This window comes from Palaemon carinicauda, unplaced genomic scaffold (assembly GCF_036898095.1).
Source record: "Palaemon carinicauda isolate YSFRI2023 unplaced genomic scaffold, ASM3689809v2 scaffold1946, whole genome shotgun sequence".
Taxonomy (NCBI): domain Eukaryota; kingdom Metazoa; phylum Arthropoda; class Malacostraca; order Decapoda; family Palaemonidae; genus Palaemon; species Palaemon carinicauda.
Window position 1 is genome coordinate 1 of NW_027169530.1, and position 12,500 is coordinate 12,500.

A 12,500-nucleotide genomic window follows, 5' to 3' on the forward strand; every position below is an offset into this window, starting at 1 on the left:
TCTCTTTTTAGTCAAATCTTAAAAGAGGAAAGCAATTACAAAATTATAGGAGGTGAACAGGTTTCTCATTAAAGTCCAAAACAAGGAACCTTTTCTTAACATTCATATGCATCTTTGCACCGAGGTGTAAGGATTAACCTATCATTAAGAGATTAGCCTTAATAATTGTTTTACAGAGAGAGAGAGAGAGAGAGAGAGAGAGAGAGAGAGAGAGAGAGAGAGAGAGAGAGAGAGAGAGAGAGAAATCAGCAACGTAAAAGGCCTGCAAATTCTTCTATCTACAGCGAGATCGAATATAAATCTGATAAAATCTTTGCATATGAAAGCAGTAATCGAAAGTATCTTAATGACGATCTGCAATCGGAATTATCCTTTAAATCTATTAAACTATTGGAAATCAATTACTGACCTCAAAGAACAATATCAGCCGGGTCACCAATTACTACAAACCGAACGGACGATGGCGATGAAGATGAAGCTGATAGGAGATATAACATAAAACTTAAGGCAGATATGAAGACAGAAATGATTTTGACCATGATGAAAGGTAAAGTAGAGAAAGGAAATAAAGAGGATTAAGAAGCGAACAATATGATGACTAGAGCACTAATCCTATCATGGTTCCTTGAGATGAAGGTGATAATCTATATTGGTTCCTTCAGCAAGGAAACTGAAACTTATATGAATGTTTTATCGAGAGAGAGGAGAGAGAGAGAGAGAGAGAGTTTTATCGAGAGAGAGAGAGAGAGAGAGAGAGAGAGAGAGAGAGAGAGAGAGATCAAATATGGTAAAATTTCCAAGTAATTCTATAACAACGTTATTCATCTACTTCAAAATGGGAACCAGATTATCAAACTGATAACACAAGGAGCATACATTACAAAAACGAAAATGTGTAATGAGGCGAAGTTCTCCTTTTAATAATGTAATTTAACCATTTACCAAAAACACATTCATTTACTTATACACAACGATTTAATGGCCAGAATATCCATAAAAATTTATAATTAGTGATACGACCAACCTCTGAAATTCACAGAATTTTCTATTTCCTTATTTTTTAGTCTTTGAATCTGTACACGAAAAAAAGCACCATTTAAACACCTATGACGATGTCTCTAAAAATTTGATATATTTTTCTTACTGTGCGATGAACAGGTAAGACTTGTGCAAACGTATGGGAAAACGTTGCTGGAAGTAAAACCTCAAGAAAATTAAGTGATTCAAAGACCACTCGTTGAATAATTTCTCTCTAATGTTTCAAAACTAAAACGTTATTAAAAAAAAAAACCCAAATTCAGCTTTCTTAATAATATTTACAAAGAATATTATAATAGTCCTTATACCTGCTCCAAGAGGTGTGTCTGTATTACACTCCTAATGACAGCACACTTAAAAGACCCAGAAATAATTCAAATAAAATCGAAAGTATTATGAAGTCAAACAACAGATTAGTAGAAGAATGAAAAAAAAATGCAAGCAAGAAAACTAAAACGCTTAATAACAGCGCTGAAGTTTATAATCATAATATTAGGCTCAAGACACGAGCAAACATCCAAATAAAGGGAAAGAAAATTGCAATAGCATTAACATAATCATCTAAACAATGGCTACTCTTAACTATATAATCATGTTGTTGTCGCCGTTAAAAGCAGCAGGTATTGCAAAGCCCTTTGTGACAAAGGAGGCAAAGGAGCCCGTTTCTTTCAAAGGAAGAAAGAGAAGATTAGTAACACATTGTTTATGTTTACTTTAGGCATCCTCCGCTCCCCCCGTGGCTTTACTGCTTGCGTTGTCACACTTATCATGGTACTTGGTACTGAGCTTTCTCTAACCACCTCCTGTGCTTGGTGATCAACAAAAATATTTTGGTTCCAAACTCTCCGCTAAATTTCTTTGACCTCCGTTGATATATACAGAACGAAAATGTAGTATTCCTTGCCTTAGCAGAATTTATAGTGCTATTCTTTGACCTCCGTTGGTATATACAATACGAAAATGTAGTATTCCTTGCCTTAGCAGTATTTATAGAGCTATTCTTTGACCTCCATTGGTATATACAGAACGAAAATGTAGTAATGCCTGCCTTAGCATAATTTATTGTGCTATTCTTTGACCTCCGTTGGTATATACAGAACGAAAATGTAGTATTCTTTGCATTAGCAGAATTTAGTGCTATTCTTTGACCTCCGTTGGTATATACAGAACGAAAATGTAGTATTCTTTGCATTAGCAGAATTTAGTGCTATTCTTTGACCTCCGTTGGTATATACAGAACGAAAATGTAGTATTCTTTGCATTAGCAGAATTTAGTGCTATTCTTTGACCTCCGTTGGTATATACAGAAACGAAAATGTAGTATTCTTTGCCTTAGCAGAATTTATAGTGCTATTAAGTTTGTTACCTTGTTGCTGTTGTTCGGGTGAACTGCTGTAATATGACAAAATCTATATACTTCAACCTTTTATCAGGAAATAAAATTCTCTTATTTTCTACTAGACGTTGATTTATTCATAGACATATGAATAAATTTTCCTAAGCTACATTCCCAATATCAATATATGCAATAAATATCTTCGCGCGCACATGCATGCTTATATATTTCCACCAAACATTTTTTCCACTTAAAGGGAGTGGCGCTACAAGGCGTTAATGTCAGGTGACTTCGTGTTTATTTTTCTGATGGTCACATCAAGGTCTATAGACCTTGGGTTACATATTCATCAGACCCAACATTACTTTACTTCGTTGATCGAATGACCCATTTCACAGCGAACATACCTGAATACTGATTAAACTAGATTACTTGTAATTGCAAATTTGTACTTTGTATACAACTACACCGTAATTAGATTTGTGCTTTAGGTTCATGTCATACGCCGAAAATGTTTGAAATGTATTATATTATTCCGCTGATTTCCAGTAAATGTCATTTGGTATTAAGAATATTTCCTAAGGGCAAATAAAATTGTCTTTAGCGTCTAATAAACTCCCGAAAAATGAAAATAAAAATAAAACAGCTTCAGAAACGTTTCATGAAAAATTGTATTTTTTCTTTATTTTACTTTACTAAAGTTATGGAACACTTAGACTTCACTTATGTCCTTCTGAAGATATAACACCGATGTAAAATTCCCTTGGCAAAAAAATAACGTGGTTTTAAAAATGAAACAAATACCTTCATCTATTCTTTCCTTTCTTTGATATGTATACAAGCGGTATTTTGTCCTTATCTTATCTACCAAAAAGATTCCTTTTTATTGAAGGGAGTGTCGACGTACAAGATAATAAAACATTATCTTTTATCTGTTATTACTAAAATTACCTACACAAAGCAAACCTTAATATGCCGACCACAGGGAGCCAGTATCTACGGCAGGAGAAGGGGTAATACAATCAAAGCTCACATTGTTGCATTCACAGTATGGCCGGTGTGAGTTGTCCGAACAAGATCACACTGATTAAGAGGGAGAGAGGAGACGAATGCGTGATTTTAACAAGGAATTCGTTAACTTATCCTAATGATTTCTTTATTTTTCCTATAAATTGTTATTTTTTAATCATTTATACAAATAATTACAATTTCCACAGAGGCAATGTTTTTGACAAGGTAACATTTGCTACCAGCAGGCTCTCTCAATATATATATATATATATATATATATATATATATTACATCTACAATACGCAATTATAATTATTACCACAAAAGCAAGCATGATGAGTTATAATAAGTGGCTGACACAATCTTCGAAAGAAAGCTAACAAATCTATTAGAAAGAATATACATAAATTTTCCAAGTATCTTTATTTGGTTCAATTCGTGTAAAATCAATTGAAACCACGAATGCCTTTCAAAACGGAATTCAAAATGGACCAAGACATCAATGGAGAAAAAAAAAGTATGCAATCAAAGCCCGACAGGACACTTGTTAAAAAATCTACATAATCACTTCTCGACGTAGAAACCTATTTCCAAGAATTGCAAAAATTACACAAAGATTAAAATTGGATCTTTATATGATCAATTCAGGTCACATAATACCTAATGAGTTTCCAGACCGATCCCATCCTTTTGATAATGACCAAACCTGGACGACCAGGAAAAGGAAAAAATAGTTGATGTCTACCCTGAATAAAATACTTTTTCCGCAATACACAGATTTACCGTCACCAAAGTATCTCAGGCACACTCGCATGATTGACGTATGTGTTATAACTGACGTGAATACTCGATCCAATTATCTCTATTCAATGGTCATTCCACAGTGACAGAACTGAATTTCGCAGGTTTTATCTAGATGTTCAACGGAAGCTTTAAAAAAGGGAGCATATTAATCTACAGTATAATTGGAACCATCGACAACCAGTACAAGATTTAAGAGATTTAAGAGGTGGAACTTGAATTTGTACAAATTAATTAAAGAGGATTTCTTACAGCCAAGAGCTCTATCTCCCTCTTTCTCTCTAATATAGAAGGGAAGCGTTGTAAACTAATCATAAAATTAATGCTTCATTTACAAACTTTGAATGCGATACATGTCTAAAAATAACTAAATTTATAGCAAATGCGTAATAAAAGAGGAAACCAATACCTTTTCAATAACCTTATGGTTTCCATTTCTACAACTAATAATAATAAAACAACAACATTATGGAAACAAATATGCAGATTCTTTATGCAAATACCAGGAAAGTTAAGTTTCACAGTTTATGACCCAATCTACGGAGGTAGAAATGGTACTAAACATTGATTTAATCCCTGCTGGAAGAGAGAGAGAGAGAGAGAGAGAGAGAGAGAGAGAGAGAGAGAGAAATAACCTTTTCCGCTGCAATACCGGTTTTATAATTAGAAAGTAAATCTTCTATAGTGACATTATGGGTTTTCCTGTCTTCATAATTTTCTCCCCATCCCACCGACCCTTACAACACGCCAATAACCAAAATACTTCTTCCTCTATATCAGCAACAGTAACTGTCCACCCTAAAGTGTCCGAGGCAGAATCAATCTGACGTGCATTACTGCTCAATGAATTTATCGGTTTGCAAGCATCCGGCAGATATTGCGTATATACACATTTTGAAGAGCTTCTCTTTGATCTTAATTAACGTGATAATGACTTTCGAAGAAAAGAAGGGCTTGTCTGAACTAAGTTTCATTAGCTGTTAAGTCTCAATTGGGTGTGTTTGCCTTTCAGTGTGGAGCATAGGTGGGAAAATTCTTTATATTTTCAAAATTGACCAATGCAAACATGCCTCATGTTTTCAATGTTATATGTGAAATAAAATAAAGAAAAGCAATATGTAATCTATCATAAAAAAGTAATACTTTGTTCTGTAAAACTCCTTTAATGGCAAAGCAATTACGAACTGAAATTATTCGATACATGTAATTCAGAAATCAGGAAACTACGTATAATTCTTTGAGATTAAAAAGATTATTTTGATTCAGGAAGAATGAACAATACATCGCCAGGATGTCATTACTTTGGATTTGATAAATATCCCATTTTTTACTTCTAATTTACGCAAAGCTACATGATTCTCACATTGCACCCCTTTTCTACGATCCTTTAACCATTTCTCAAGGCAAAAAAAAAAAAAAAAAAACCGCCGGTCTATCGATTCTACTGACTATTCTATGAAGGTTCAACTAAATTATATCTTTTTTCTTTTTTTATATCCCCCAACAAAACTGGATAGAAAATCATACAGTATATATACATATACATGCATACATACATATATATATATATATATATATATATTTATTTATACATACATATATATATATATATATATATATACACACATACATACATATATTGTGTATGTGTACATTCCAGCATCTCTAATGAACTTACCTTCTTGTCCGTCGTATCTCTAACATAGACTTTACGCGCCTACGAAGACCTCGGCGGGGCTTTACACTGTCTTCCCTCGTCTTAAACATCGTTGCTCCTACTAAATATTCGTTCCTAGATGTCCCATAGCCAATAGAAGTAAGCTGTCCACCTAACTTTATCACACAGATTCCTACTAGACATCGGTACGGCTGATGTCAGTAATTAGTGTGTCGTTAAACAACAAACGTTTGTAATCTCATTAAGAGTATGCTGTCAAAGTTCAAGACCATTTCACTACAGTCGTTTCCTTGGTAATTACTGCTATAATAAACCTATAAATTTACATACATAACATAACACGCACAACCTCAAGGTATATACACACACAAATATATCTGTCCTAGAGTTCTTGAAATACTAAATCAGATTAACAGATTCAATACAAATATCTTAATTGTTAAGAACTTCCTAAACAACAACCCGTTATAAGACACTGCGAATTTTTAACGTACAAAATATCCTGTAATTTACAAAGAACTTCACAAAGCACAACAATATTAATGTGTATAAAAATATAATTTCAAATCTTCTTAAATATATCTGTTTCATTTCATAGTTCAAGTTATGTAAGAGCGAATTAAAGATATATGTTTATCACTTGCCACTATACACGCACCTAAATTCACCATAAAAAAAGGAAACTATTATAGCAATTGATATTTTCCTACTGTTGAAAAACTGAAACTTCCAAGACGGCAGTTGCCTCATATGTCTCTGTATCTTATCTAATCTTATCATCGCTGCAAATGACGAGGGTATAAATTATTCGGGTGATTATCATCGATTGATATTCAGAAATTCACATTCTGTAAGGCATTGCATTAACCATAAAAATGCGCTCTACCAATGTATTAGATGTTATCATCTTTAGTTTATATCATGTTTCATAAATTCATGTGATTTTAATAAAAAATACGATTACTATATTGATAATATCAATTACAATTATTTTTACGTGAAGACTTGTAACTAAAACACAACACACATCATTACTGGTAGAAATTAGAAAATATAATTGAAGTAAGAAAAGAAAAAGTTAAAAACTTATCAATTAATAATAAAAAAAACAGAGCAGTTGATGAAACTAGGAACAATTCTCATACCAAAATCAAATCCATCTAAAAAGACCAAAGTTTTCATAAAGAAGGTGATAATAACTAAAATGGTTAGGATCTAGAAAAAGGGCGTAGGACAGATAATCTCATCCATAAAGACTTGCTAAACAAACTTGCAGTGCTACTACTATATCCAAAATGGAAAAAAAGCCTAAAGATTAAAGAAAAAAATCCAATCGAAATAAAACTATGCAAACAACCCGTTATCAGAAAATATTTACAAAATCAAAAATGTATCTATTAAACAACAAATTTACTGGTAATCATACCCGATACAGATGATAGTAGTGATCGTATTATTATGTTTATGAAATGAGATCAGCTTGTCAATATCAACTTGAAATGTATCAAATTATTTGCTATCTATCTATCTGCCCTGGCACTTGACCATAATTTTGGGAGGTAACTTACATTAAAAAAGAACAGTAAATAAGCATAATTTACGGTAATGTCTGCCCAAGTAAATGTTACACATTTCACATAAAATTTTATACTAGGGTTGCCAGGTTGGGCTTTTTTCAGGGCAAGAATGTCAAATTTGGCCTTGGGGGGGGGGGTAAAAAGACTCAAATTTGGTCTTTTTTGGTGGAGGTAGCCTACATTAAAAAAAAAAAAATAAAAAAAAAAATCAGCATACGATAACGGTAAGGTCTCACAATGTTACAAAATGCACATAAAATTCTATACGAAAATAATTCGTATCCAACAAATGGCAGCATAAACACTTCACAAACCATGGACCTCTATGAAACAAACAAAATGAAATGAATAAATAAACAAAAGCGGCCATCACCCACAGACATCCAGTCACCTACCTTAATTGGCTTGGAGAGTGCTGATGCGTAGAAGTGGGCGTGTTCTGTATCGACGGACTAGAACTGCCTGAAATATGAGTGGCACTTTCCAGGAGTGGAGAGGGCGGTGCCAGCTCGCACTCGGGTGCCAGAGTCACGTCGTCGCCATCTCCGTCGGGGAGAGCGTCCGCGTCGGAATACAAGTCTATGTTCGCGTAATCACCCTCACTGTACGGCGAAGTCTCGTAACCGGAGTCCTTCGTTAGCTTTCTCACAGAGCGGCGTTCTTTCTCGGCCCTTTCCAGGGTTCGCGCCGTTTGCACTTCGTTTTGGAGTCGCTCGATAGAGTCCGGCGGTTGTTTCTTTCCGTCGCAACCACTAAGAATCAAAGCGTCACTGTTGTTCATATGAGCAGGCAAGTTTTCGTAAATGTTCTCATCGGCCTTCTCATTACCTAAGGGCTGCGCCGACGATGGCACACCAAGCGTTGTGGGTGAAGAAGGCACATGTGAGGCAGAGGAAGAAATAGTCGAAGGGAGGCCTGAGCGGACTGGAGAAGCCTCTAAGGGTAAGGGGCTCCCATCCGCTTGTATAGGGCCTTCTTCCTCCTGTCGATCCAGCCTGGTCTTGGCCTCTTCCCTAAGCACCTTATTCTCATGGTAGGAAAACCTCCTTTTTGTGTCAGTCTTCTCACAAAAGCTGTGACTCCTTTCCTTCTGAGTGGGACTGACGGAATTCAACTCGCGTTCTGAAGTCCAGTTGTTCTTCTTCTTGAGGCCCTTGCCTTCAGAGTGGTAATGAGGATTGCCCCTTGATAGAGTTGCTTCGGAAGTGTCCCTGGCCCTAGCACCTCCCCCTTCATCGTCTCGATTGCGTCCGAGGGAACGCAGAAGTCGGGCGGCTGAGGGGAAACGCCCACTCTCACGCCGTTCTGGGGGATGCCGCCCGCCCTCCCCTCGAGCATCTTCTGTCTCTCGGCTGCTTCTGAAAATAGAGAATGAATAACATTTCAGAACGACGGACGTCAAACTTTGATTTTTCCAAGAGGAACATAAACACAACTTATTCTAACAGGACAAATATAATATGTTGAAAAAAATACTTGAGAGAGAGAGAGAGAGAGAGAGAGAGAGAGAGAGAGAGAGAGAGAGAGAGAGAGAGAGAGAGAGAGAGAGAGAGAGAGAGAGAGAGAGAGAGAGAGTTTAGAAATCAAAAGGCAATAACTAAAATCAAAATGTGAGAATCTTAAATCCGTAAATTTCTAAGGTAAAAATAGATAACATATCACCAATGAATTTCCATTCGAAACCAACTTGAAATTAAAGATGGCAATTTATCATTAAGCTGCATATTCATTAACAGGGAGTGATCACGGGCTCTTATGGGTTTGGCATCATGCACTCCGATCAATTTATCATACGCCTACCTGTCTCATTCATGCCTGTACTCTCCCAATAAAAACAATAAATGAGACAAATGGAAATAAACAAAGTTTTTATGCTTTTAAACGGAGACCCCACAAGACTGCACCCTAAAAATTCTTGTAAGATCATTGATCAGACAAATTTAAGTAAACAATGGGCAAAATTATGATAGTCCATTTTACATCATTCAAAGCATAGTCTGTGTATGTATATATATATATATATATATATATATATATATATATATATATATATATATATATATATATATATATATATATATACACATATATATATATATATATATATATATATATATATATATATATATATATATATATATATGAAGAATAAAAAAAGAAAAAAGTAATCCACCCATAAACGAAAGTTGAAAAGGCCCGGATATCATCATCAAGCAAAACCACACAAATACAGAGGAAGAGTGGAAGTTTTTTATAATTACATTTTTTTAAAGGATATACCAGAATGACACACAGCTTAACGCAAGGTCTTGGATTAATCATTCAAATATTTACAATGGTAGTATATTCTACCGCTATAACTTCAAGATACAACACACCTTATATATCAGAAAAAAATGTAGTTTTGTAGTTTCAAAATATTGACAAAGACATTTTGGTCAGCTGTGTTCAACATCTTTCAGTTTAGCATTTGGGACTATAAGTATATCTATTCTTACTTGTTTGAGTAATATTTTCATTTTCTCTTAATAATTTCGCATGAAATTAAAACTAAAATTCAACATCAACAGTATCTATGAAAGACTTCATTTGCAAGTTCCTCAATCATAATTCAGTTGATTTTATAAGCGGACACAAAATCGGGATTAATAAGACAGTTCCCAACTCGCACAGTTTAGATAATATAATCCCTTCAATTGAGAAAAAGAAGATATACAAGAATATCAACGTGAATAAAAAATCTTGAAATAGTAAAAAAAAAAAAAAAAAAAAAAAAAAAAAAAAAAAAAAAAAAAACACTACAGTAAGTGTAACGCAATTCATTCCAATACCATTGCAGCACAACTTCAGCTAAAATATCTAGGGACTGCTGGTTTAACTGGGGAATAGGAAAATACTCTCTCTCTCTCTCTCTCTCTCTCTCTCTCTCTCTCTCTCTCTCTCTCTCTCTCTCTCTCTCTCTCTCTCTCTCTGTATATATATATATATATATATATATATATATATATATATATATATATATATATATATATATATATATATATATATATATATATAACTTCTGTTTGCATACGAAAATAAAACAAACTTTCTTATATGGGTTAGTCACTGTCTATATAAGCTTGCCGACCAGGGTTCGATTCCCGGTCGGAGCCAAGCTCTTGTCTTTGTGAGATTTCGCCTGGGGCTCTGATCCCGAGGTCGTTAAGAGAATCCAGACATTAATATATCAAAATATATATGGCTTATTTGAACACACACTCACATATATATATATATATATATATATATATATATATATATATATATATATATATATATAATATATATATATATATATATATATATATATATATATATATATATATATATATATATATATATAGAAAATAGTTTTAATTTTTGGATACAAACAGAAGTATTTAGACAAAGACCATAGTTAAAAGTATCGTTTTCTATCTCACTAAGAAAAACACGTCCAAAAATTTATACAATAATTAAATTTTCAATATACAAAAAACAAAGTTAAAACATGAATATAAATGTTTAAGATAATAGGTCGACAGTATTGGGCAACCAGATGACATGAAACTCTGTGTAGCAAATATTACTGAAATAAAAACTAAAAATATAATATTGATTACTACATAGCTACCAGGTTATGTTTCAACAGTCAAAAACCTTATTACCAATAATAATTCAAAGATATAAAAATTATTTCTTAATGAAATTTTACGAAAATAAACCTTAACAATTAGTTTTAATGTATTGAGTATAAATCCACAGGTATTTCCACTCTCTGGAAATTTTTACCACTTCTTTGAGAACTCAAAATATGCTAAAACTTTAAAAAACGAATTGTTAAGGAATCCGAATATTAGATGTGATAAAATAATAGGTTATTATAAGTGAGTCTAACACGGATGTAGTAAATGGAAAAAGAAAACGCGCACAACTCTGCGGGTTTACCACATCATGTTTGGACCCGAACACATGGAAAGAAGAGAAAACGGAACTCTCTCTGAGACGGCAGGAACCATAAAATAAGTTGGTTTAGCCTCGAAATGGTTTTAAAATCAGATCATACGTAGAAAATTTGTTAAAAAATCTGAGATTGTAATGTAGAGGGTGACTCGATCATTTTAAATGAATTACTAACTACAATACTTTACACTCATTTATAAATTTCAGAATACTGTATCATAAATAAATTTAAGTATGGTAATGGCAAAAACCTCAAGTAATAAGATCGCAAAACACAAAAACAGGAGAGAGAATAATAGACGCCATTTAAATATTGCATGAACGTACTTGCATGAAACTATATACTTGCATGCATTAAAACTGGCAATGGTAAACTGTACTGTACTATCTAAACTGAAGTTAAGTTTTTATTGCAATAAGTTTCAACTAACGTGACGGAAAATTTGCTAAACTCAAAAATATTTCTACTGCAATAATAATACTAATCAATATTACTATAAATATCCATAAAAATGAGATGATTATAATAATGTTAAAAATGACAAACATAAATATTTCCTCAAAACTGAAAAACCGAAGAAAAAAAAAAATAGAGATGAAAGTAATGATGTACACAAATGGCAAACATAAGTGAATATTTCCTCAAACGGAAATGAAAAACTGAAGGGGAAAAAAATTGAGATGATAATAATGATGCAAAGAAATGGCGAACATTAAAAAATAAATATTTTCTCAAAAGAATCTGGAAAAACTGAAGGAAAAAATAATGGCCACGTTGGATAGCTCCTTCGCATGACCATCAACGGATTCAAAACTTTAAAGGGCCACGATTCCTGCAAGATGAAAACAATTCTCGCATAAAAAAGAAATTGGTATAAAAGGTAATGGCACAATAAAACGACAGCCCCCCCCCCCCCCTCCCACCTCCCCAAACATACACACCAGTCGTCGCTCAACTGTGTTGACCGCCAGTATGTACCTAGGCGTTTCAGGAGACAAGATATTCACTTTCATACTTTTAATTATCAATTGAAACAATTATTTTCAAATTAAATTCTATCATTACTCTAAACAG

General features: G+C 33.5%; 1 protein-coding gene across 1 annotated transcript in view; it reads right to left on the reverse strand.

Annotated features, from left to right (window-relative positions):
- Positions 1 to 7,832: 7,832 nt before the first annotated feature.
- The window catches only part of LOC137635908 (streptococcal hemagglutinin-like), a 24,797-nt gene continuing 20,129 nt past the window's right edge, over positions 7,833 to 12,500 (reverse strand). The window contains exon 3 of the mRNA XM_068368345.1: positions 7,833 to 8,844. Coding sequence (XP_068224446.1) covers positions 7,833 to 8,844 — 1,012 coding nt within the window. The remainder of the gene's footprint in view (positions 8,845 to 12,500) is intronic.